Consider the following 26,789-nt stretch of genomic DNA (forward strand, 5'->3'; position numbering starts at 1 on the left):
CTAGCAATACCTAATCCCACAACACTCCCACGCAACTCCCTCCACTGCCGCCTCCCGGCCAAAGTACCGCAAGCAGATATTCTTCACAAAGGTAACGTCAAGCTCACTATGCCGATCCAATCCCAACTTATCCAAGTCCTCAAGGCTAATAAACACCTCGTCACCATCCCCGGCTTCTCCATCCCCACCAGCACCTCCATCGTCCTCCCCGTCGTCCACAATCTTAGCTAGATACGCCATTAGCCGTCCTGTGAGTCTATGGAAGTACGCGACGATATCCATCTCCATGTTCCCTAAATCGCTGCCGGCACCACCACCAGCACCACCAACACTGAAAGCGCTCGACCTCCGTCGGTGGTGGGATCTCGGCAACGGCGAAGAATTGTTCCGACGCGGGGATGTGGGCAGGAGCGGGTGGACTTCCTCGTCGTTGGTGACGGCGTCGTCGAGAACTTCGCTTCTGGGCCGCTTGCTATCTTCGAAGAAGAGCTCGTCAGACGCGGCGGTCTCAGTCTCGCGGCGCTTTTCTCCAGCGCTGGCCCACCACATGAATGATGAGTAGGCGATTTCGCGCCAGGTGGGCTTTTCACAGACTTCTTCTTCGCGGGAGTCGCGGTCTTCTTCTTGCGTTGGGGAGGAGAGGTCTATGGATGGGGGGGTGTTTTTGTAGCGCGCGAGGGACCTTTTCAGTGCTCTGTATCTGGCTAGGTCTCGCTGTGTGGCTTTTATGGGAGTGCCAGCGGGACACTCGATTGTGGGCCAGACTTTTTTCTTTGCGTTTTTGGAGTGTGCTGGGGGCATGGAGACTACTACATCGTATAGCTCATTCTTTAGGTATAAGATGCCATCGGTTGTACAAGCTACCCAGCTACCCTGCTCACCTCCGAGGTGGTCGCGGTCGTGCGGGGGCTGGGATGTTGGGTGTATTCGTTTGGCTTCTTCTTCTAGCAATGGGATGTCGTGGACTCCTATGCTAAAGAGTGGACGAAGGCGGGAGGGTTCAGAGGAAAGGAGATCAGCGACAGAGAGGGGGATGTTGGAAAGGATTGATATATCGTAGACTATCGTCTCATTAACAAGATGTACTCAAAAGTCTTGGGATGAAACTAACCAAAGTTGCAAGCCAACTCAACTGGTGCACCAGTAATAAGCAATATCCGCTGTCGGGTCAACGCGGCTCTATAGAGCGGGAAAACCAATGGCCCAAACGTATCCACAAACTCCGGCAGTGACAATGCAGGGTGATATGGACTCAGCGCCTGCCCGGGGGCCGCAAGAGCCGTAGTATCCGATATGGACCTCGTCCGGCTATGGCGGTTCAAACTATCGAACGGAGGCTTGTATCTCGAGGAAGGCCGATACCTCAAACTTGACGGTGACTCCGCTGGCGACTCAGGAGCTTCTGTGGATTCATGAATCCTATTCAATTCGTAGTATTCTTCTAACGGTGCATGGTCTTCTGTGTTTGCTGCAAATTTCCTGAATCACCGTCGAAACGCCCTGCGTTAGTGCCACCATCTTGGAAGAGTGAGGGTGGGGGTGAGGGGATATCGCACTTTGCCAGCTCCTTCAAATTCTCCGCATGTCTCCAACTCCTCCCTAGCCGTCCGTAGCTAAGTGGAACGAGCACACCGACGGAGAGCATACAGGCGTTCCGTTCTGCCTCCGCCGCAGGAGTATTGATGAAAGCACTGATACCTGCATATGGTGCTTGGACGAAATACCTAACCCCCGCCCAATCAGCAACCCCCCTCTCCTACAGATCTTGCCTCCGAAGGGGAGAAACAAACACTAAATCTTCCACCAAATTATGCAGCCCACTCGGCAGCGATTTAAATTCCACCCCGCTAAGCGAGACTCCCTGCGCAAATTTCTTCCAGATGATAGTTTGTCTACACCTCATAGTTAGCTTTCTGTTCCCCTCTCTTCTTCCCCATTCCTCTTCACCCCTTTCTTCACAAACCCACTCACTCACCCAGCCTTGATATCGAAATAAATCACAAACAACGCCGCGATGGGAGGCAAGTCCTTTGGCGGAATGCTGCTCGCACTGGCCGACAAGTCCATCCTTCATGAACACCGCCTGTTATTCTCAGAATGTTATTGTCGCGTCTTCCGTGCGTGCTGCGCGCGTGTATTTATTGAGATGTGTGATGTGATAGGGTTACGATGAAGTAAGTGTATTTGCCGAGGTGTTACTCAGCATTGCACAACTTCCGTTGTGGAACGGGTGAAATTGAGGTTTAACGGGGGTGAGTGGGCTGTTGGGTTGAATATGGGGCGGATTGACCCTAACCCTGCGAGTAGGGTGGATTCAATATGATATCACGCGATTTTCAAGGTATGCTGTGTTATGCCTTCTGGTCGGTTGAAAAGATGGAAGATGCCGCTGATTTGGCTTTGCCATCCTGGATTTTGGGAGCGCCGACAGGCAAGTTACTTTGAAGGCCGGGTAACGGTAGGATATCCTACCAAGTGGAGCCTTCGTGGACTTCTCGAACCCTCTTTACCGCGGCAAATATCAAGTGCAGTAGAATATCTAACTTACCAGAAGAGCCTTTCTCCAAAATACCCTCAACTTCCCCGCACCCACTGTGTAACACTATCTCGCTCGGTCTTCCTGGGGTGAGAAAGAGATGCCACAGGTAGGCCTATGGGAGGTATCCGAGTGCCAAGCCATGACAGACAATCCTTGAACATTGTCCTTGTGGGGGGCATTCTCACTAGTGCCGCATATCCCAAATCTATCGGGGCGCTGCTTGTCTAGGAGCTTTAAATGGAGTGCGTGATGTGGTTAATTGATCCATCGAATAAAAAATTGTGATTATCGTAGTACTGACCTCCTGAGGTAGGAATTGTAAAGTACGTGTGATTAGAAATTGTAGCTGCTGAAATGGCAAGTCCGTTTGCGTTCACCAAATCCCCCCCCCACAATGTCCTATAATTCTGTTTGAACGGGGAATTGGGTGCGGTACAGTACTCGCATTACCTCTTGGCTCCAAATATTTGTGTATGTTATGGTTTTTCGATCCTGTAGGGATTAAAGCAATCCTCCCTCGTATGTTATCTATAAGTAGGATTGGTGTAGGGAGAGAGGGGCTAGCGTGATAGGGGTATTCATCCCCTTTCAGCATAGTATCATACTCTATTCTCCTATGTTCCCCATTATCTACAAGTGTTCTCTATATCTGTTCTCTATGACAACCAGTATTGTAATCGTGTTCAACTTCACTAACTATAAATAACAAGGGTGATTTACAGGCTTATTTACAGAAACAGGATCTTAGTTCACAAATTTGCCGCTAAAAACCACTGACCACGTATTTCTTTAGATATATAAAGGGTGGCCGATATAGCAGAATTTAAGCACGACTGGTTAACCAAGAGATAGTCTACGAACCAGAAACAAAACACCACGCCGAAAAGCGACACCAGTCAACCTGTCTGTCTATCTAAGGTTACAGAATTCTCCCCTCACATCCCTATATTAAATGAAGAGCATAATAAAAAAAACCAGAAACGGCAAGGACAGTAAGACCCTGTAGGCCCGTGGGCCTCTAAAACCCTCCGCGCCCGACTTTGGCTGGTAAACCTGGGGCTTCGCAGGTTCTTCCCGATCATCGCATTTTTCCTCCTTGCCCTTACTCACAGCGGAGCTCTTCCCATCTGGACAAAATATGACCTGAAAGCCAGGTCCACTCGGCAGCGTGAACGTGGATAGGACATCGTCGTAGGCAAAACTGTATGCGTCGGGACATACTTCCTTCATGCGCTTCGAGTAGAGTCCTGGCTTGCACTTCTCCGGGTTGTCGTATTCGCCGGAGCAGCAGTCCTGTTCACGACCCCATTTTGAGCACGCGCTGTGGCAGGGGCTGAAATACTCCTTTGAATCATCGTCATCGGGATCGAAGAGTGAGCTAAACTTTTCCTTCGGAGGGATGAGCAAAAGTTCGTGGGGGCACCAGTGCGGGGCCCCTTTTTCGGGTCTTGATACACCTGTATTCGCACCAATATTAGCGCAACTAAGAAATGAGTGGTTGCTAGAACGAGGAAAGGGAGTTGTTTTATTTTAGACGAACAAGACAAGGCAGGCCCCGCCGATTCCTCGGGAACAATTGCCATGTCAACATTGTACCCGTCCACGGTGCTAATGTCGTAATACGTCTCATTCTTGTGCCCCGTCACTGTGAACTCCGCAATCGTATGTGGTTTTTCACCGCTCGTGGCCCCGCACATCAACTTTTTGTCGCAATCCCCCGTGCTGCAGTGCCCGCGACCGTTGCTGTCGAATGTGCAGTTTGTTCGTGCCCATACACGCCCGACCCAGGATGAGGGAACGACAATTGTGTGGGCATCATTTCTGGCAAGGTAGAACCCTGTCTCGTTGAGAGGGGTCCCGGCTGAGCCGACAATGGCCGGGTGGAGGCCCTCTGGGCAGTTGTTTGTAATTTTTATGCTCCGAGTGAGGGGGGATTTGTTGGTGTCACTGAGGGCTGCTGATTCTCCGAGGACAAATAGAAGGAAGGAGCGATGGGAGGGGCGCATGATCTTGGGTGTATCTCAAGCGGTCAATGTTCCCTATGTTAATTTTTGTAAGGCGAGAGTTAGTTAGAGAGGAAGGGATATTGGGAGGGGGCGTTCATGGATATATATGTTTTCACATTTGGACACTACGGACTGCTGTAGAGGTTGTCTAAGAGATTGAGGCAAACTGCGCGAGAATGTGCAGAGAAGGAGTGAGTGGTCGTTCCAACGGAACTGTTTTTGGAAATCACGCTAATCGCTATGGCGATGGGTGTTATTGGTTAGCCTCCCGGCGATATACAGGTTCTGTAAAGGTACTGTACTGTACTCGAGTACCGTACTCTACCATAGCGTGCGCTGGAAAGAGAATCAATAAATTGGTAAGTTGGAAATCTACTTGAGCAAGATGGTCGGTGGGATTGCACAATTGGGGGCAGAGCGAAACAACGTCACTACTTTTGGTTAAAAGCAAGAGGATGCACAAGTATAAGTACGAAACGGGTTAGACTAATATTTGTTTGAGTGTTGACTAAGCAAATAGTAGCTCATGAAACTGTTTTGGATACATGTATCAGATTTTTCGCTGGTTAGGTGTTGACTGATGGTCTCTCTAATGAAAGGAAAGGTAAAATACCCTCAGACTCTAATAGGTTAACCACTGAGAAGTGACTGAGGGTGGTAAATTTTGAGCAATACCGTACTGCACATACTGTAGCCAATTATGGTAATTTTCAGTGGCCCGACTCACCGGAGGCGCGATTGGTCGCACTTTTTTGCATGGAGTGGTGGGAAATCGAGTTCTCTGGGAAATAAACGGACATGAGTTCAGCAATACCAATGCCATCCAAGCCGCTGGCCTTGCAATCTTCCTGGTAAAAATCAAGCCCCCTGGCAAACATAAAACCATTCCTTCTACTCATCATCGAGAGCCCTTTGTTATAGTTGTAGCTCTTCCAGGTCTTAATAGCGTCTCGCTCCTTGGGCGATAAATTGAAGGATCCATTGAATTTGGGTCTGGTCTCCGGTTGAATCCTATCATATATTCTGCAGGACGGGCTTGGGCGAAGATATCCCGGTTGAGGTGGATGAAACATCTCGTTTGTCGCAGGTATCTGGGAAAACGGATCGGTAGGTTCGGCTTTGCCTCTACCCTGTGTATAGGGCATCAAAAGCTTATCGAAACACTCCAGACAAAAGGTGTATTTTTCATCGTCATTAGAAATAGAAGTATTACCCTCTTCTTCTTCGTCATCGCCCTGGGTCAAGTCGACGATAACCTTTGAACCCGAGGAGGTTCCTGAGTGTAGAGGGGGCTCGAAGGAAATCCTGTAATGGCCACCTTGAAGAGACCTCCCACAGGTGGGAAACTCACATGCCGAACCATGAGGGTTGGATTTCTCAGAATTTTCTTTGCGATAAGATTGTGAACGGCGGGTGGATGGGGTTGGAAGGGAGGCCGGAACTTTCTGAACAAAAGCCCAATAACCCTCTCTCAAGAGCCTATTAGCCCACTTCATCTTAGAAACAATCTCTTTCTCCGAACTACTGGCACCATCTCTAGTATGCAACCCGCGTGCGTGAAGTGCAATTTCTTGCTCAATCGCTTCACGGGCAACCGCAATAGGCCATCTATCGATGATTGTCTCACTGAAGGAATTTTTCCGCTTCTGTTGAATCTCAACAGGAATCTGCATTGGAGTGCGCTCCCAAACAACAACTTCAAAATTCTGCTTCCAGGCTGGCTCTGGAGGTGGGGTATTTTGGACTTCCTTGAGACTGGTAGCTGGTTCTTCGTGTGAGAGACTTTGCCTACTCCTCAACCTACTTGAAGGCCCGTCATGTGCCACGGAGGTGGGGGTAGGGTGATCCTTGGTGACCCGAGAGTTGTCAACTTTATTATAAAAGGCTTGACGCTTTTTAGAACTCATCGATTCCTAAACTTTGCAAGGATTCTATTAGCAACAATACACGCAAGGTGGCGAAGGGAAATTTTTATGTTTGTTTTAGTATCTGGTATTGGCTCCGGGGGAATAAAAACCTTTGATAGAAAGTTGACTTCAAGAGGAGAGAAGATGAGTGTCTAAGAGGGGGCTTTTGTGGAAGGGTGGATTGGGAGGGAGGAAGAAGCGCGAGGGAGGAGGAGAGAAATAAATGAGAAGAGGTGGAGGACGTAAAAAGTGTAGTGATTGTGAGAGAGATTTGGGTGTCAGTGATTTGGGGTTGGTTGTGAGACCCTAAACTTGCAGCGCTGTGAGGCAAACTGGGCAAAAACAGCCTCACCAACCAGTCACTCACTCCTGGTCCTAAATTACAAAAAAAATTCTGCTCTAGGGAGTTCCTTAAATGCCCACCAGTCTGTGCATCTCAATTAGGGTGTGGCTACTCTTCAGTTAATTACGGTCCCTAGACAAAAGTGTTTGAGAAAATGGGAGATATCTGACTAAGCAGACTCACAAACACTTTTGCCTTAGGGACTGTATAATATTTCTCTTATAAGAACTAATCTAAAGAAAAGTGCGCTAAACAGTACAACAAGTATTATGGTTTTGGGTGATGTCCTGTGGAAATCCTAGCTTGTGCAGTGGCTGCGATCCTAACTTCCTCAGCTCCTCGCACAACTCGCAGGTGTGCAGTAGTTCCAACCGTCCCGTTATAAATTATTAAACTAAATCATCTGTCCTTGAGGTAGGGAAAACGTCACGGGCCAGGGGTGCTTATTCGAGTGTGGTGAATAGTATCATAGGATTACTGCAACTCAAGATTTTAATAAAAATGTAGAGGTAAAAGCAGAAAATTATTTGTGGCTTTAAACCCATATGGCTTTGGAAACCAAAACATTACCAGGCCTCTGCAGTGGATCAGTGATCTAATGGGCGTTTGGAATGACATACATAAACTCTAGTGTCAGTTGGGAGACAAGTTATATAGTCTTGAGCTCAGTTAGAATACCTAAATCCCTACAAGGAGTGTGAGGACACCAAGTCCTAAACACTAATATCTGCTAATATTCCCCACACAGTAAGTCTGCTATCCGGAAGATCTAAGGGTGGATGTATTCTCTGCTACTAGTGAAATCTTTCTCGCAGCTGCCTAAGATCGGGCAGACCTATTCTATTCATTAACGGAACAACCTATTGTCACCTATCTAAAATAACTGAACCCCTACAGGTATTAGCAATAGGAAAGATTTATTGGTATCGATGAGCAGTAGGTTTAATCCAGATCTGTGGCGACCCCATAAAACCCCTTACTCTCCTATCCGTAGTATACAGACTGAGATGGCTTTCATGGGGCTCTTATTGATGCAGTATCCTAGTTTAATGAGCGCTATTCACCGCAGAGATTATCACTTGTGGTCTTTGTTAGCTGGAAGGTTCTATGGAAATTTTTCCTGTTTCTACTGGGACGCGTCCAGTTATTTTTAACTAGTGACAATAAAGAACGTGGTTTAGTATGCTTGAGTTTTTGGCCCCCGATACACTGGGAGCCCGGTGCTTGACCCGAGCCGGATTGGGACGGGTTCGGCCTTGAACTCAAGTTGGTTTGCCATTAGGCTCAATTAATTCCAGGACTGTGGATGAAACTCAATCCCACTCAAGATTTTCTCTAGTCACAGATCATCACCCGTATTAACCACCGTCACCTATTCTAGGAGAACCTCGTCTCACCACTCCCACCGGTGCCCATATCTCAGTATAGTGCCGAAAAGTTCAAGCCGAGGACGAGCCAAATTGGTGGTAGGCTTAAGTTGGCTCGCCAAACACTAATATGATATTTCCTAGATTACCTATGACCTATCTCTCAGTTGAGCAGAGGTGAAACTAGTTACAAAGCAGCACTCGTGGCATTATTTTTCGGGGACTCGGTTCTCAACCCAAAACCTGAGTTCTGGTGTCTGCCCCGGGGCTATTTTATTTACTCTTGGTGATGTATGCCTGACGGTCTTTCAAGATATCTACTGAAGGGTTTCTCGGTTGTCTTAGAATCAACCCCCCGCTATGAATTGAGGTACAGTAGTGATCGAGATGTATTTTTGGCTTGACGATTATGTGTTCTTGGTGCCCTAGCTTTGCTTCTCTGTTCCAGCCAGACCCGTCAGAATGTGACAGCTCCTGACTGAATATCACACTATTCTTTAGTAGATATGATACCAAATCAACAAAGAACATTTTTTCCGAAACGTTAGCTTGGAAACAAATCTCCCTAGCTTACCGACCAGATCTGGTGCATTCAAGTTGATAAAAAATCTTATAGACTTAGATAAAACCATTGATTCCCACGTTTTTCATCTTGAACATGAACTTCCGTTTTGTCTCTTTTTTGGCGGGCCCATCCTGATATATGGCATTTGGATCCATTTCTTTTCATCTTGGGCATCTACATTCTTTTCAACTTTCCTTCTTGTCTTGAGAATCTTACGATCTTTTCAAATTTACCTAAACACATTCCTTTTAGTCCTATATAACTAATCAGCTGGGCTGTTTTTTCCCATTCTTCATCTTCTACGCTATCAAGTACACAGATAACAAGATATACTCAAAGCAAGAAGAATCCCAAATCACTCTCACAAGGCTTCAGACAAAAATCTCAAATATCACTCACAATGTCACAAGACTTCACCCAGATGCAATTCGGCGATTTGCCGGCGAGCTATTTCACTGATCTACTTGAGAATGGCAAGAGTACCATTTTTGGCGATCTCCTACCCGTCTCCATGGACCCTCTGTCGCATTCCGTCGATCCTGTCCTTTTGCAGCAAGACATCTACAACCTGCCTTTCGAACTATCAAATCTTGATAGTATCGTTGCTGGAACCCCGGCTCACTCTTGCGCCCAGAACTTGAATTCTGCTCTCTACAGCAGTGAAGAGCCTTTTGGCTTGCTGGATGCTTCGGGTTGTGAAGGGCCAGCATCAATCTGCACCGGTATTCCTTTTCCCGCGCAAGGGGAGCTCTTATATCCTCCCGTTTTCGACCTCGAGGAATACCTTGCATCGCTTGATCAGCCTCAATCGTCTCCGCGCGCTCTTGCTGAAGCTTCCGTCTCCGATTACAATAACCCCCCCCAAGATGTTTCAAGTCTTTTTGGTTCATCTCCTGCTTGCCAAGAGGGTGGTCAAGATGAACAGTTTCCTATTGGCTTTGAGAACCCCAGCCTGATACTTCCTACGAAAGCTCTTCTCAGCCCTAAGGATGAAATCCCCCCCATCGTGATTTCCTCTTCTTCGGCGTCTTCTCTCAGAGAAGGACTTGCTCTTGACGACAACGGAGGTCCCTCCAACTTGACGGAGCCTCCTGTGAATCAGGAAATTGCCACAAGTATCCCAAAAAGCCTTGCTCCAACATCCCATCTAAAGGTCACTGGAAAAGTTTCTGCGATGCAGAAAATCAAGGATTCACACAAAGAGGTTCCAATAGTCTATTCTGTGTACGAGCCCTTAAAGCCATGGGCTGAGTTTAAGTATACTACTCGTGGCTATCTGCATGGAGATATTGTCTTCGACAAGGAGAGCATGCAGAGATTTGTGCGAGGTATGTTCTCACCATAACCCCACGCCCTGACCCTTCTAAAAAGACTGGCTAACTTGACAGATCATCCGAATGGCGAGCGCCTCAACATGAGGATCGAAAAGCACCCATATAGCTTCCAGTGCCGGTATAGAGAGCCACAGTACATAAAGTGCAGGTCCAAAGTCTGTGACTGGGACCGGGCCTTCAAAGTTGGAGACCACAGAGTCGCCATAGACGAAGTCACCGGGCGCCTTGCGGAAGGGCAAAAGGATGACAACGACCCCTACTTTTCGGCAGGGTATCTCCACCTGCACTGCTTCGAGCGGCTCATTCCTGTTGCTCCACTCGTCGTCCTCAACATCCTCACCACCGACAACAGGCGCATATATGAGAAGGAGCCAGACTGCACGCGCATCAACAAGATGGGTGTTTCCCCCGCTAGTGCCTCCGCATTCACTAACTGGCGCATCGAGGCAGTCGAAGGCTATACGGTCAGCAGTGATTGGGCGCCTGAGAATACACTCGCCTATGCATTATGGCTTTCGGGTGTTCGCAAAGGCCGCAAGAGAGTACGTGCCCCTCCGGGGATTACGAGTGATGATATTGCCCAGAAAGTCACTACCCGTCGTGGTTGGGGTGGAAAGCGTTGCTCCGGTGTGACGGTTGCTACAATGAGGATTATGGAGAGTCAGGGCCGCTCCCATGAAATGGTTGCTTCTAGGAATGGAAAGACGGGGAAAAAGGGTGTGAGGTCTCCATCACAGGCCAAGAAGCGGACGAGGTCTTGTTCTACTGCTAGCGAGACTACCCAAGGCACTGGAGGGTCTGTCTCTGAGTGTGAGGATGCCAAGGTTGCCCTAACTTCACCTCCCATTAAAAAGATAAAGAGAACCGGGGGTGAATTCAAGATCGCCGAAGATCCTGTTGCTCCGGTTACTTCCGATCTTCCAACTGATCTCTCGCAGATTCAAGACATTGGGCAATTAATAGATCCAGCCGGGCTTCCATCTCAGGCACCTGTTTATACCGATCCTGAGATGGTTTATGACATCGGCCAACTAATGGCAGCACCTATTCCGCAAAATATAACAACCCCAGCTCCATTCCTAGGCTATACCTATGGGAACCAATACCCCAATATTGACCCTAACCTAGGATATCTTGAACTCTTTGACACTGTAAACTGGAGCAAGGTTCCTTTGGCAGGTGAAGAATGGGCCAAGGAAAACATTGACCCGGCACTCCTTCAATTGAGTTGGGAGCTTCCTCCCCAGCAGACCACAACCCAATTTACTCCTCTGGCAGATAACGCCCAGGCATTGAACCAACAAGGTTGGACACTCCCTCACACCCAACCACACCAATACTACCAGCCTCCTCCTCCAACTATACCAGCCAGCAAAACAACTCGAAGGTCCACCCACAGACCCAACCCAATCACAATCCCACCCCCTACCCCAATATCGAAATCAACCCCTATAACAGTACCCACCCCAACCCCCCAACCCACTGCAGGAATACCTAACCTTGCATCTAGGTCACTTTCACCCATCCCCTGGACCGCTCCCACTACTACTATGCATAGAGGCAGCCAAGGCCATCGGGGCCCGCGCCCCCAGCCCGCTGCTACATACATCGCTGATCAGTGTGTCCAACAACACCAACAGCAAGAACAGAGTGGCGGCTTGATTCCTACCCCTAGCTTTCCTCTTGCTTCCACGCAGGTTCCGCACATACCCGCTGCCCAGGCCCGGTTGGCGATACAGGGCTTTGGGACCGCGCAGGTCTACCCACCGCAGAAGACTCCTAGTGAGCCTGTGATTGAGCTTGCGGGTATTAATTCGTTTGATACGGAATTCGCCATGTTCCAGCCCGCCCATGAAAACCAAAATTTGGTTGCACCCTTGACTGCAGAGCAGATGAATTATATAGATAATTGGTTTGGGGGGCAGGGATTCTAGTGTAGTAGGTCGTACTTTCTTTTTTCGCTTCTTTTAGTCATTTAGCAACTTGCATTTTTTTTTTGTGTACTCTACTTCTTGCATTATACCTTTTGGCATTGGTTTTTTGTTTATTTGGTTTGTTAATACTTGGCTTTTCAAATTTTGGAAGTTCGTTGGGAAATAATGGGGGGGGGGGAGAACCGGAACCGAGTACGGAATCGCAGAGCAAGGGTTTATTTTATTTTATTTTTCGCTCGAGATTATGGGAAAGATGCTTGTCGATTTGGGAGATACTAGTCTATAATATCGCGAATACAAAGAGTAGTTACCCTGGTGTTCTAATTGTGCTATTGCTGCTAATAAACTAAGTCGAGAATATATTATAACATCAACCTAAGCTCACCAAGCTCCCAAGCTAGCAAAAACCGCATAGCAATGCAACAGCCCTCCCTCCACTCCACTTACTCCATTTTGCCGTTTTAAAGCAAGATCCCAATTCTATTTCCATCAGCAGCCCCCTACACTACCGCAAACAAAGAAAATCTTACGAGTGATCATCCATGAAAATGCCACGTGCCGCCAAGCCCCTTAGTGCCACCAGAGACTCCAGTAAGAACCAAGCAGGTGCTCATCATCACCGCACCACCTCCTCCATCCCTCCACTCACAACCCAAGAATCCACAAATGTCTTCCCTAGCGTCATCGATCATAAAAGAACTTATCAACTTCACCATCCCCCTCGTCCACAGCTTCATCCTCCTCCTCGCCCTGTTATTGGTGTTGGGCGCAATTGTGGTGTACATATACGAGCAAACAAACAAGCGCAGATTGCAAGTGGTGCCTGAGACACAGCCCGTAGCGAAAGAGCCTCTGCTCGTAGAAGCAGAGCAAGCCCTCATAGGGGAAGCGGAAGAAGGTTACGGCGGCGATAGTGATAAGGTGGAAGAGAAACACCCCCAAGACACCGAAACCGGGGGGCTAATGCGCCAATGGCAAGTACAGAATCCAGACTTTGTCGTCCCACCAGAGCTAGAGGAGGGAGCTCCCGCCAACGGCGCTGGATTACCGCAATTCAATGCTGGGGGAGGTGATGGTACCACACCGGCGGCAGCAGCAGGACCAGCTAGCGGACAGACAAGGCCACACATCCCCCACACCCGCAACGTCGGTGCTAAGAAAGCACGCTCACTTGCACGACGGGATCAGCGGAGGGCATATCACGAGCTCTTGCACTCCCAGGCTGCGATGCGTGCCAGTGCTACGGCGGAACGTGATGAAATGTTCGAGGAGAAGCGAAGATGCGCGCTGGTTGAAGATGAGATTGCGGCGAAGAAAGAAGCGGAGACAACAACTTGGCTTGAAGCTGAGAGGAACGGCGCTGAGAATGAGAGGGGGGATGTGGAGGGGCTGAAGAAGAAGGTTGCGGCTCCGGGGGCCTGGAGAGTGAGCGCGTTGGGTGGGAAGAGGGGCGAGGAGTGGGGCGTAGAGGTGCTAAGGCGGGAAGGGCTGGTCGGGAAAGTTAGGGGTGGGGAGGATGTTGGGATTATCACTGGGGAGGGGTGGTACGTCAGGCTTGGTGAGAGGCAGTTGGAGTCGATCTCTGGGGAGATTGAGAAGAAGGGAAGGATGGAGTGGAGGGAGATTGCGGACAGGTTGGAATGGGTTGTTGGGAAGTGAGGGTTTATCTTATCTCTCCTCCATCTCTTCAAAGTCTGGATGCGTGATGTGATCATTATTCTTATTTGTTTACCCGGCGTTCTGGCTTATACAAAAAAAGGTTTCTTAGAATGGGCGGTGGCGGCGGAATGGATTTCTTCCTTACGATGTTAATTCTGCCTTTCTGAGAGCCCAAGTTAGTCAGGCATCCGCTTAGCGTAGCATCTGGTGATGGGCAACAAGCATTTCAAGAGAAAAAATTATAATAATTCTACCTCCACCCTATCCTATCAGGCAATCTAGCTAAACAAACAAACGAAAAAGCAAACAAACAAACCCCCATCTCATTGACCTCATCTAATTCATCTATCTCATCTCTCATCCCATCTTCATATGTCACTACCACACAACCACAAACTCCAACCCCAATCTCCAGCTCAGGTAGCCACCATATCACACTAAATTCTGCACCTATCCGCACCCCACCTCGCAAACCCGAATGCCTACTAAAATCAGCCCTCTATTCCATCGCTCCTCTCCCCAATCGAAGATAACAACACCATCACACCACAAGATATCGTACCATTCCAATAACTCCCCTAAGCTCTAACCACAAACATATCCGGCAACCCTCCACCACCACCTACTCCAGGGAGCGGCGGCGGCGGAGGAGGCTGTTCGGTAACCCCCATACCAACCACGGCGTGCCAGTCCGGATTTCCCTCGAAATGCGTTGGGGCGCGCGGATGGGGGTGGCGACGGACGAGTCGAGGGCCAGTAGGCGCGAGAGAGCCTCTGCAGCTGAAGATACACATTCAATTATTTTTTTTGGTACGGCAGATATGTACGCACGTGCTGAGTGCGGGATGGTGCGATACGCTGCAAAGTCGGCGGTTTCCAGGGGAGTGTGAAATGCGTGCCAATCGATGCGAATTCGGTGGTTTAGAATTGTGTAAGAGGAGGAGAGGTGGGAGGGGAGGTTTATTAGTTTTATATGGGCGTTTGCACAGGAGGTCGCTCGTTTGTTGGGCTTATTGGGGATTCCTTCCTTTTGGGGGGGATGGGATGGGTGTTTGGCTATGATAACTTTGTGGTTCGCTGTCGTTTGTTGGGTTTCGTTAGTGGGGTCGTAGGATACGAGTGCGCAGATTGCGAGTGATAGGGAGAGAAGAGAGGTGGCCGTTTGACCTAAACTCTGCTGAATAATTGTGAGGAATAGGATCTTCACTATGATGCTGGATTCATCGTACTCCCAACTTTGGAGAAAAGGAGCCCATATTACCTTCCCCCTGTGTCCAACCTAGCATTTATGGTTTATCTTTGCTTGAGAGTAAAGTGAGGAAAGCCCCAAGTGGTAGATAAGATAAATATTGTACTATACCAGCATTCGAAAGAGGCCATCGTTCCCCCCCGATCCCTCAAATATCATACTCATCGCGAGCAGGGGAGAAAGCATCACCAGATATGATTCGGTGCATTAAGCTCCAAGCTTCGACCAACCTCCGAACTCAAGAATAGTCCAGGCATCCTCAACGGAAAACGTCAATATTCTAATACATGCCGTCGCCTCAATTACCGAAGAGGGTCGCTCATCAACCTCGCTCGCCATAGTTAGTTCTGCATCAGACTCTTTCTATCCCGAGATTGGGTAACGTTGATATTCTCAGGTTACGAGTATAAGTATGCTCGGATGGCTAGGTTAGGAGAGAGGGGAAAACAGGACTCATACCGCGCAGAACTGTAACACCAGCGCACCTTACTGAAAATCTTTTCCAGTGCCGATAGCTTCCAGAAAATCGATCGCAAATCTTCATGATCCAGTCAGGACTTCTCATACGGTGAAAAGATCACGGGAGTTAAGTTCGGCCCCCGCGGGTCTGACTCACAAACAAATCTGAGGCTCTTGTCCCACATTGCCCCACTACCCCGCGCAAGCCCTTTCCCGGGGATACAATGGCTTAAATACAGGTGCCGAAAGCTAAATGTTTTTCTATGATACCACCACCGATCCAACAAAATCCTAAGTGACAATGTCACCCTCCAATCCCACAGTCGTGCTCTCCCAAGAGCCCGTCTTGGGCATCACATCGCAAACCTTCGAAGATGCAATGGTTATTCGAAAGGAAGTCTTCGTGGAAGAGCAAGGCGTCGCAGCAGAAAACGAACTTGACGACGACGACAAGCGCAGCTACCACATAGTAGCCTACGACTCTGACGCTGACGCCTCAGAGAGAGTGCCCATCGGGACCATCCGAATAGTCCCAGGCCCCCAAAGACACCATCCCGGCGGCCCCATCCCTGTTGGACAGGAGCACGCAAATTACCTGAAGCTGGGACGGTGGGCTACGTCAAAAGTTTATCGGGGACATGGGGTTGGGAGGAAATTGATCGATGCGGCGGTTGAGTGGGCTGCCAGGAAGGAATTTACTGGGGATGACGGGTCAGCGTGGAATAGGATGTGTTTGGTGCATGCGCAGACCAGGGTTGTGAGGTTGTGGGAGAGGGCGGGGTTTGTGGTTGATGAGAGCATGGGGGAGTGGGATGAGGAGGGGCTCATGCATAAGGGTTTGTGGATGAGGATCCCGAAGGTCTAGGAATTTGGTTGGCTAGACTCGAGTATCATATCATACCCCAGTGCTGAGCCGCGGTCTCTTTGTTGGTTGGGTCCGAAGGCTATCGGATAGACTACGGTACTCGAGCATTGTACAGTACTGTGATACCTGCGTTTGATACGGTTTGAGGTTCCCATTAGAATTGTACCGCACAGTGCAAATGGTATTGGAAGGCAGAGATGCGTGATGTGAATGATAAAGAAAGAGACTCTGTCTCAATCAACAGACCAGGCTGCCGAATCGTATCTCACAATACTATTCACAATACTATTCGTAGGAGAGTTGTTGCATCGAGAGAGAAGGGCAAGGTTGAACAAAGAATGGCTCGTGTGCCAAGACCACGTGTCAGATTGCTTCGGAGATCTTGGAAACTCAATGGGGAGCCTCAAAAGGGGTTGCGCGACTCGATGGCTTACTGTGCCATTGTTGCCAAGAATCCACTCTGGTTCCTCTCACGCGTTAAGAAAAACATCAGTCGAAACGCTCTTGCCATTGTCATTGATTTCCAATTCTCTTCACCCATTCAACCGTCCCTGAGTAAAGATTCCCCACAAACCACACTCTTTCATTCAAGTTTAGCCATCGCTCGAGTCTCATTGAGGTCCAACAGTCTATCCTATCCTGAACACCATTCCCGCGCTTTTATTTTCGGGGATTGCTGCCTCCTTCAACAACTATCTCGTCAACTAACACCCGATCGCGCGCGCTCGTCTTATCAACACCTAGTGGCTCTCCCTCTGCGTGTTTGCGGGTTTGAAGTCTTGCTCTACATACCCCCCCCCCAACCCCCTACGGTTCCCTGGGCAGCGCTATCGAAACTCTATCAACGGTAATCACAAACTTGGTTCAGGTATCCCGTCTCCAACACTCACACTGACAAATTTTTAGTCACCTACCCCCCCCGCCCCAAAGTCCTGGCTTAGCGCAACATGTCTTCCGGAGGCATCTTTGACAAAAACTGGGTCCCCCTTCATTCCCCTACCGAACCGTATACCCCTCCTCCCTCAAGGCCGACAGAGGAGGAGGATCATGGCTTCCAACCTTCCTGGGCCATAGACCCCATCACCCAAAATGCGCCGGATCAACCTACCCCCACATCCACGGCGCCAATGCGCCTTAAATCCTTATCTGGGCCCGCACCTGAGACTAACCCACCAGGCCTCGAAGTCGCTCAAAAATCGACCCTCACCACTAACACTAAACCCCAAATGTCATCTGCACCAATGGCGGGCTCCCTGATGAATGATTTCAGTAGGTTTGATTATGCAGCTATGGGTCTAGTGGCTGGTGTCTGGATGGGCGTCGATTTAGTCTGCAGAGGAATCAAGTCCACATTGCATTACGCTGGGTTTGTTGTTGCTGAAGCGATTACTAGTGGGAGACGAATTGTCAAAGACGGGCGAATTACAAAGGCGAGGGTAACAAGGGCCCCAAGACATAATCCGCTATCGAGATCCAAGCGACAGAGGACTCCTAGGAAGAATGGCAAGGGTCAGAGTATGCTAGACCTTCCTCCCCATTATGCCGGGGCCACTCCGTAAGCCATCTCAATCACTCCTGGCCACGCAGAAGTCTAACAGTTCTCTGTACAATTCAGACATCGTATGCGTAACGAGCGGGGTTTGCTAAAGAGAAAAGCAATATCACCCTCGCCGTCACCACTGGAAACACCCCAGCCCAAGAAGCGAGCGCCGAGGCTAGCAGAAACGGCCAAGAAAGTCCGGTTTGCGGAAGAGGGGCCCAACACTCCCAAGGGCACAACATCCCTTTACGGAGCTCTAGATACTCCCGCTCTTATTCGTGAAACGCCAGCGGCACTCCGGAAACCCTTGACTGTTCGCGAGGAATTCAAGAAAAATTTCAAGAAGACCGAGTTCTCCTCATGGGTTGACTTTCTTCACTCACAAGGGATCAAGATGAGAGTGTTCCGGGCCGAATTGAAGGAGAATTTATCGTTGCCAACCGATGCTATTCTTAAGGTTCACGACGACCGAGAAAACAACCCGAAGCATTGGGACACACTGATTTTAGCCTTGAGTCACAACGGTTTTCTGGAGAGAATGAGAATTGCCGTGCCGAAAAATAGATACGGTCCTCCACCGATCAACTGGCAAGAAGTACGAGAGAAGAATCCCGTCAAGATCAATTGGGATAGCCCTTATCAACAACAAGACGGCTGTTGCCGATTCTGCCGGGGATTCTCCTGGGCAGGAAAAGTTGAGACCCGGGAAATTGCTAGGTTTGGTGATGAAGTTGAGTCCAAACCTCAGCACAAGTCCGTCGTGCCATACACCGAGAGAGAAAAGGAGGAGTTCGCGAATAATGTCTTCGATTCTTTTTGGAGACGTTGCTGCCAGGAGTCCCGCTGGGACTGGCTATTTGAAGAACCGCAAATATCCGGCACATCTCCCGAGACTTGGAAAATTCCAAAATCCGATCCTAGACTTCGTCACTTTCGTCGATTTAAGGGTCCCAAAGGTAACGCACACGGGGGTTTGACATTGGCCGACAATGACCTCTTGAAAGAGTTGGAAACACTTAGGGACAGCCTCTCAAGACAGGACATTGCCGCAAAAATATTTATCGACGCTATTTTCAAATCGGGAAATCACGAATTGGCGCAAGATCTCACCAAAGCCGACAAGGAACGCAAACGGCGTCAGGTGCATACTGAAATGCTCTGTGTTCGCCAGGTCAAGTTGCTAGTAGGAGGGTCCCCGACTCGGTACAACGAGCAGCAAGATCTGGTGGAGAAAGGGGCGGAAGAACGAAAGCTCAAGTTTTCCTCGGTGGCTGTTGATGAAGACGAGGATTTAGCCTCTACGAGTGATTCCCCATCAAAAATTGCCAACAACGGTACCCGGATGCCTCTTGGTTCAAAGCGCCATACAAACGGCTTCAGGAAGACTCCAGCGGCTAGCCGGGGGCGTTCGAAACGCTCCGCTAGCCTAGATAAATCTACAGCATCCTTCAATCCTGACGATCTCAAGAAGTGGAATAAAGTGCCGGAGATCCTCGATGAGTGGGCTAGGTTTCAGGAATACCAAGCGAGGAGAAAAAAGAGTCGAATGCACCTTGTGGGACTGAATACCTTCGGAAGCGACCCCAACGCTGGTTTGGACCCCGAAGAGATTGCAGAGAGGGAATACGAGCTCGGTCAGCAACTCTGGGCCGAATTTCAAAAAGAGCAAGAGTACCTAAAGGAAGAGGCAAAGATAGATGAGAAAATCAAAGCGGAAAAGGAAGCTCAAGCGAAGGCTGAAGCTGCATCGGTAGCCCCTAAAACCAAAATGGATGAACAAGAGCGGGGCAAGAGATCAGATGCTACAAGCCGGAGAGCCTTTGGCGAGACCGTGCCAGCTAGTATGAGTCTTCCACATCCCGTGCCCCCCCCTAAAACTTGGGCGGAGGTAATTAACAATGGAAAGGTCCACCCTAAAATCCATGGCCAAAAGCCGCAAAAGCGCCGTATTCTAACCCGGCCCGCAGAGCCATTGGTAAGTGCTTCGATGCGCAACAGTACTCTGCATCCCCGACCATTGAGATAAGAGCGGGCTATGCAGAAAAGGCGGAGAGGGCACATCCACATTCTTAAGGACACGGCAACACCTTCTCTCCAACAGACACTCTTCAATTTTCGACCGCTTCGGCAAATAACGACGATATGCCTTGTTTGCCCGAGTTGTATTTTTTCTGTTTTTTGCTTTTTTTTTTTGCTTTCCTTTCCTCCAAGGAGCACTTGCTCGACACCTTGTTGGATACGCCAAAGCTCTGGCTACGGTCGCGGGGGACATGTCTTTCCCCCCAGAGTATAGTATATAACCTTACGAGTTAAGCTGTGGGAATGATCACCGTCCGGTCGCCCTGTATGGTGGAGCGAATTTTCAATTAGAGGCTACGATTCTTGTGTATAATTTTACTAAGGGGGGTCTTTTTTCTTCTCATTTTTTTCCTTTTCTTTGGTAAGGCATTTTATGTGGCGAATTGGACTCTTGTTTTTGTTACCATAGGTCTGAGGAGTTTTTTCAAAGAAAAAATGGAGGGCCACTTCTGAGTGGGCTGTCCATCGTTGCTTCGAGTCGCGATACTGCGCAAACATTGACAGATATCTTCTGTTCCCGGGTATTCTTTGGGGATGAGACTACCGAAGATCTGGTGGAGGGGCTAGTTGGTGGGCAGAACTCGCTTCTTGCTCTCGCTTAAGCACTGTATGGAGGATGAGTTTCTCTAGACTTTGTGCATTGTATAAAACTCCGAGCAGCAAAGCCGGGATGAGAGCTAGGTTTCTATGACTGAATCACAAACCATCACTAGAACTAAGTTAGATCCACTAAGATTCGACTAAAAGTGCTGTCCCGCCAAGCCATCAGGTGACGTCGTCCATCACTACTTGTGCAACGCGTTTCCCTTACTCACCGCGTTAAGTTAACCTTTCACATCGCTCTCCAACTGCAAAAAGACCTCTATCGATATAGGCGCTACATATCAGGATCTACCCAAGATGCCTCCTCGATCCAGTCCGTCCATGCATGCCCAAATCTATTATTAACTTTACTAATTCCCTCTGACCAGATGCCAATACCCTCCGAATCCTAATAGCAACCGATTCCCACGTCGGCTACAACGAACGAGACCCCATCCGCGGCGACGACTCATGGAAAACATTCGATGAAGTGATGTCCCTGGCGAAAGATCGGGATGTCGATATGGTGCTGCTGTCTGGGGACCTTTTCCATGACAATAAGCCTTCCAGAAAAGCCATGTACCAGGTCATGAAGAGTTTGCGAGCGAACTGCTACGGTGAGAAACCTTGCGAGATTGAGATTCTGTCGGATACCAGTCAGACGTTTCAGAGCGCGGGGGGTCACGTCAATTATGAGGATCCGGATATTAATGTCGCTATTCCGGTATTCTCGATTCATGGTAATCATGATGACCCGAGCGGGGTATGTGTTTGTTTGCTTTTTTAGTATTCATTTCTTTTTTCTTTTTCGAAGGGTTTGCTGATGAATTTGGGGTGGTAGGAGGGGAGGTTATGTGCTCTAGACCTATTATCGGTGGCGGGTTTGTTGAACTATTTTGGGCGGACTCCGGAGAACGATAATATTACCGTTACCCCGGTGCTGCTACAGAAGGGATCTACTAAGCTGGCTTTATACGGGCTGTCGAATGTTAGGGATGAGAGGTTGTTCCGGACGTTCAGGGACGGCAAAGTTAAGTTCCTGCGGCCAGATGTGCAGCAGAAGGAGTGGTTCAATCTGATGTGTGTTCATCAAAATCAGTCAGTTCGTTCCTGCTCCTATGAGAAGGCGAAGTTTATTTAGTTTTTTCTAGTCATGGACATACGGAGACTGGATATCTACCGGAAAACTTCCTCCAGGAGTTCTTAGATATGGTTATTTGGGGGCACGAGCACGAATGTTTAATCGAGCCAAAGTTCAATCCAGAAATGGGCTTCCATGTCATTCAACCCGGATCTTCGATAGCCACATCCTTGTGCGAAGGCGAGGCTGTTACGAAGCATGTTGGCATACTCTCGATCACAGGTCGTGGCTTTGAATTAGAGAAGATAAGACTCAAGACTGTGCGGCCGTTTGTAATGAAAGAGATTGTTCTTGCGGAGGAACCCCAGATGAAGAACGTATGGAAAAAAAACACGAATAGGACTGCGGTTACTAGTTTTCTTTGCAATACAGTCGAAGACCTGATAGAGGAGGCTGTTACTGAGTGGCTCAATGCTCAGGAAGACCCTGAAGTCGAGAGAAAGGATGCTCCATTGCCGCTAATCCGGCTTAGGGTGGAATATTCGGCACCCGAGGGTGGTCGCTTCGAAACCGAAAACCCGCAGAGATTCTCCAATCGTTTCGTTGGAAAGGTCGCGAACGTGAATGATGTGATTCAGTTTTATCGAAAGAAGTCCGCAGCTCGGAGGAAGGTTGGGGGCATGCTTGAAGATAGTGGGTCGCACGTCCAAGACTCCTTACTTGAAGAGTACGGCGGATCTATAGATAATGTCAAGGTAGAGAAATTGGTTCAAGAATTTCTGACCAATGCTACATTAGAGATATTACCGAGTAATGGACTTGGTGATGCGGTTGGACAATTCGTTGATAAGGATGACAAACATGCTGTGGAGATGTTTGTCGAGGACAGCTTAAAAAGCTACTTGACGAAATTGAGGGAGATTGACGATTTAAATGAGGAGACTATCTCGGAGGCTGTAGAGCAACAGAAGAGTTATCTTGAGCAGCTCTTTGCCAAGGGGCTTGTTAAGCCGAAGAGGGTGAGTTTTACATTCTCCTCATCGCTCTAGCTGAAGGGTGCTGACAACCTGACAGACAAGGAAGAAACTAAAACCAAAGCCTGACCATTGGTATTCAGATCTTGATGGCCATTGGTCGGATCAGCCGGCAGCGCTGGTTCGGTCCGGAAGTGATAATGATGGAGACCAGAACGACGATGACGGCGATGACTCGGCAGCCCCCACTCGGAAAACGGCAGCTAGAGGTGGGAGGGGTCGAGGGAGAGGAAGTGCAGCGGCCTCAACTCGGGGTAGAAAGGCTGCCCCAGCCGCAAAAGGCCGTGGCAGGAAGCAAGTTGTTGAAGATGATGACGATGATGATGTCGAAATGATTGAGGATGACGAGGACGAACCGAGCATTCCTCCACCAAAAACAACGTATTATCCTATTACCCCATTCCCTCTCATTAAATATATTGTTCTGACGTTCAGTAGTCGAGGCAGGAAAACCACCGCCGCCCCACCAGCACGTAAACCTGCGGCAAAGCCAGCTGCTGCTCCTCGGCGACCAGCGGGTGCCACACGCGCAGCCAATCAGCAAGCTTCGCAAGCCAGTACAGCCAGGACGAGGCAGGCAAAGCTGAACTTTGGTGCTACACAGAATACCCAGGCGCGTGAAAGTCAGGCAAGTAACTCCTTATTTCACAGGGCTATACACCCTCCCAGTGATGACGAGGACATCGATGACGATGAGGATGATGATTTTGAGCCGTTACCTAGCCAGAGGACTACTAGGTCCAGCAGGCGGTAGGAGTAGTAAGGTAACTCAGCTTAGGTGGACATTGAGAATTGAATGGAGAACGGGAAATGATGGGACAAGGGATTTTGTTGGGCAAGTGATGTGTGGCTTTGTTTACTCCGTCTCCTAGGGTCAGGTACAGCAAATTAAAGGGTTTCCTGAGAGACGTATGGTAGATCCTCTTCTAAAAGTGAAGTTTACGCAGGTTTTGCCTTTTTAAGGTGAGTGAATGCGAGATGTGGTTACAATTGACCCGGTCTCGCAAGAGTATGGGTCTCCGTGTGTTGTGGACCTAGGGGCTTTCACGCATCCCGTGAGAAGGAAATGTATGAAGCACACTCAGACATTCGGCCAGTTATAACTCGGTATTATACAGATACTGCTATAATGAACCTCCATTCCCCTTTCAGCTCAAACCCCTAATAATATAATCTCTAGTGCGCCCAGTAATGCCCAAATAGATATTTGAAACCCCTGCTGCGAACAAGTAAAACAAGGTTCTAACGCCCACCTCGTTCTCCATATACTCAATTAGCCAATCGAACGTCTTGTATGGCACACAGTCGACGTAGTGACCTTACCCGTGGGATATAGGTAGTACGAGTACCTATGTTGGACACGGAGCAATTTAAATGAAAGCTGGAGGCTCTCTTGGAAGTAGAGTGCATCTTGGAACAAATAGGCAAAAGCTGAGATCCTTTTTGATGCTCTGGAAAAGGAGAATTTAAATACGGCCTTGTTCTGCATCTATGAAACGATTACGATTCTTCTGTCTTACAAGATTTCGACTTGCGGCTTTAATTGCGGAACTCATGTATGTCTTGCTATCGTAGGTTGATATTCATCTGCATCGGATGGATTTGGGAATTAGGAGCGGGCAGCATGTGTTCCGCGTTCCAAATCCATAACAACCTACAAGTTCCCCCACTTCGGAAGATACATTGCCCTAATTTTTGGAACAAACAATCGCGATTTCCACCAGACCACAATTGATTTCTGGATCTCACGATGTTCACTCGGTGCGCTGAGTGCAAAGCTATGGTTTTGAATATCCACCGTCAAGCCCCCGCGCGGTATAAGTTAAGCTCTAGATGCTATTTACCATCAATTTAATTAGCCGCTACCGCATAGACGAGGGTGTTTTTGTAACCTTAGAATCTAACGAATTCACCCAGGTGCCATACATAACATTATAAGGTTAAGTTTGATGCTTTCTCTCGTTGGCTTGGTTCCTCCGGCCCCACCACAAACACCGAGTGAGAAGCCATGACCGCTCTAGGGCAGATCTGGGGGCGGGTAACTCCCAGCGCCTAGCAGATGACGTCGGTTGAACTCGGTTCAAATACGCGGACACAAGTTGCAGCAACTCGTATAGCAGCGCCATCTCAATTTCACCATTTCCACCAAAACGCAATGCCTCACGACATAGCCGGTAATGATATGCCGGTACCTGAGCCTGACCCCTTTGGCAGCGGTGACCACGACGCCTACGACCTGTCCTCAACAGGAAACTACCCATCCCCGCCCGGCCTCGCCCCGCTCTCCGGTCTCCTAGGCTATTCCGAAGCAAACCGCGACTTCTTCGTCCGTACTTCACTCACGCAGACTACAGCGCTCCTTGGGCTGAAATTAACGCCCGCGGAGCGGGAAGGCCTGACCTACTACAACAGCCGCTTCTACTCGTACGAATCCTACGGGGACGTCCTGGGTATTTCCGCCGGAATCTTGATTTCATTTCTCCTCCGGAACCGCAAACCCGGCGTTATATCTACCACTATGGTCCGTGTGTTCACGAAACCGGGCGCACAGAGAGACAATGCCGCCAAGTGGCTTAGTCGAGGACTGAAGCTTTCTGTCTGGGGTTGCGTTGGGCGGATGTACGGCCTCACAAGTGCGGGCTTCCAAGCGCTTCAGAAGAATAAGGCTGAAAAACGACTGGATCCGAATCTTCGTCGTGTGGTTGCCGCGGCGAACAAGAAGAAGGAAGCTCTCGTGCACGAGATTCAAGCCAACGGGCCCAGACTTCGGAGGATGGAGGGCTTGGAAAATCCGGGGGCGCAGGACGATGGGCAGAGCTTGGGCGGGATGGAGATTTCTGATGGGACGGAGGATAGGTTGGATGCTAGTGAGGTATTCCCGCATGGGCGGCCTTCAGAGCAAGTCGCCGAACTTGAGGCTAGGAAGCGGAGTGGTGGGCATCCTGGGAATGACCCGTTTGGTGTCGACGACGCCTCACCGACGAGAGGTGATGGGGTGATGGGCCAGGGCCAGGGTGGGTGGACAAATACACATTCCAATACAAGCGAGTCCGCCTGGGAACGAATAAGGAAGGGCCAGTCTCCCACAACACGCCCTCCGACCGACAGAGGTGAAGGTGATGGGAATACTACGTATACTAGTGAGCCGAAAGTAGGGGGGTGGCCAGGTCGTGCCTCAATGAAGGGGTACGGCCAAGGTGCCAATAGAGAGCCGGGGACGGACAGCTTTACGTTCTCCAAGTCCGAGGAGGAGAGAGAACTTGCGAAGCAAGAAGCGCAGAAGGAATTCGACGCCAAGGTCGAGAAGGAGCGAAGCGGGGGATCGGGGGATGGATATACGGAAGGTGATTCCAGGAACCGGCGATGGGGATAGTAAGGTGGCCCTATCCAGCTAGATACGGCAAATGTAAATAGATCACACATAGGCTGGCTGCTTTGCCGATCAGCGATGGCGTGACAGGTTTGTTCGAGACATTTTGCCGTGGGTTTCAATTGAAGCTGATTGTGTCTTTGAGGTTATTGATTCTGAGTCATGGGTTATACACCTTGTGGCCGAGTCCCAAGGGTAGTCAGTAGTTTTGCGACACTCTTTAAGTGTCTTAGCATTGGGCCACATATCGGACCCCTCATGTCGGAATGATCACAGATGCCCCGGAGCAGCTCTCAAAGACCCCACTGAGCCGAATGAAAGGTTCAAAAGTCTTTATATAAGTTAGGCAATGGCCGCTCTCCCTCCCCAAAAATCATTTCGCCCCATCCGCACTTTCGGATCCTCTATCCCGGCGAACGTCCTTTCTCGAAATGCAGGAATCTGCACAAGCCGAAACAAAAAGGCATCACATTTTTCCCAGCCCAATTATCAAAAAACAAAACAAAACCTCCACTTATTTCTACAAAAACATCCTCGGTGAAATTGTCATATCGATCGTGCCCTGCACTTTAATATCACGCTAGGTGCACGATCCTGTCGGGTGATATAGTCTACATAATATCATTACAGTAAAAACCCCGAGAAAAGTCGTGTCGTGTCCGATCCATCTCATCCTATATGGGTACGCATCCTGCCTGCACGCTGGGGCACTGCGAGAAGGCGGGAAATGGGGGGAATCTTGTAGGATATTATATCATACATACAATGAAATAAAGGAAGACAAATCCCCCCTTTTTTACCATATCCCCTCCTCCTCCCTTTCCACGAACAGCGAAGCATATGATAATATTATAATACCTGGAAGGAAGGCAAGGC

General features: G+C 49.2%; 5 protein-coding genes; 4 read left to right on the forward strand and 1 right to left on the reverse strand.

Annotated features, from left to right (window-relative positions):
* Positions 1-2,358, reverse strand: GSTUM_00004317001 (uncharacterized protein; the record flags this gene model as incomplete). XM_002835549.2 has 5 exons in its annotated part: positions 1,976-2,358; positions 1,791-1,892; positions 1,557-1,724; positions 1,112-1,479; positions 1-1,061 (listed from the first exon to the last, which is right to left on the reverse strand). Exons 1-5 carry the CDS (start codon positions 2,065-2,067, stop codon positions 1-3), a joined length of 1,791 nt encoding a protein of 596 aa, XP_002835595.1. The 5' UTR covers positions 2,068-2,358.
* A 10,303-nt stretch (positions 2,359-12,661) lies between these two features.
* On the forward strand, positions 12,662-13,654 carry GSTUM_00004319001 (uncharacterized protein; the record flags this gene model as incomplete). Its single annotated transcript, XM_002835550.1, has 1 exon — positions 12,662-13,654. The coding sequence occupies one exon, from the start codon at positions 12,662-12,664 to the stop codon at positions 13,652-13,654; it is 993 nt and encodes a 330-aa protein (XP_002835596.1).
* Positions 13,655-16,652: 2,998 nt separating this feature from the next.
* GSTUM_00004320001 (uncharacterized protein) lies at positions 16,653-17,458 on the forward strand (the record flags this gene model as incomplete). XM_002835551.2 has 2 exons in its annotated part: positions 16,653-17,074; positions 17,134-17,458. The coding sequence occupies 2 exons, from the start codon at positions 16,653-16,655 to the stop codon at positions 17,195-17,197; spliced, it is 486 nt and encodes a 161-aa protein (XP_002835597.1). The 3' UTR covers positions 17,198-17,458.
* A 3,288-nt stretch (positions 17,459-20,746) lies between these two features.
* Positions 20,747-23,451, forward strand: GSTUM_00004321001 (uncharacterized protein; the record flags this gene model as incomplete). XM_002835552.2 has 5 exons in its annotated part: positions 20,747-20,762; positions 20,818-21,191; positions 21,270-21,526; positions 21,580-22,528; positions 22,584-23,451. The coding sequence occupies 5 exons, from the start codon at positions 20,747-20,749 to the stop codon at positions 23,295-23,297; spliced, it is 2,310 nt and encodes a 769-aa protein (XP_002835598.1). The 3' UTR covers positions 23,298-23,451.
* A 1,247-nt stretch (positions 23,452-24,698) lies between these two features.
* GSTUM_00004322001 (uncharacterized protein) lies at positions 24,699-26,057 on the forward strand (the record flags this gene model as incomplete). XM_002835553.2 has 1 exon in its annotated part: positions 24,699-26,057. The coding sequence occupies one exon, from the start codon at positions 24,699-24,701 to the stop codon at positions 25,914-25,916; it is 1,218 nt and encodes a 405-aa protein (XP_002835599.1). The 3' UTR covers positions 25,917-26,057.
* Positions 26,058-26,789: the final 732 nt, after the last annotated feature.

Source organism: Tuber melanosporum (genome assembly GCF_000151645.1).
Source record: "Tuber melanosporum whole genome shotgun sequence assembly, scaffold_11, strain Mel28".
Taxonomy (NCBI): Eukaryota; Fungi; Ascomycota; class Pezizomycetes; order Pezizales; family Tuberaceae; genus Tuber; species Tuber melanosporum.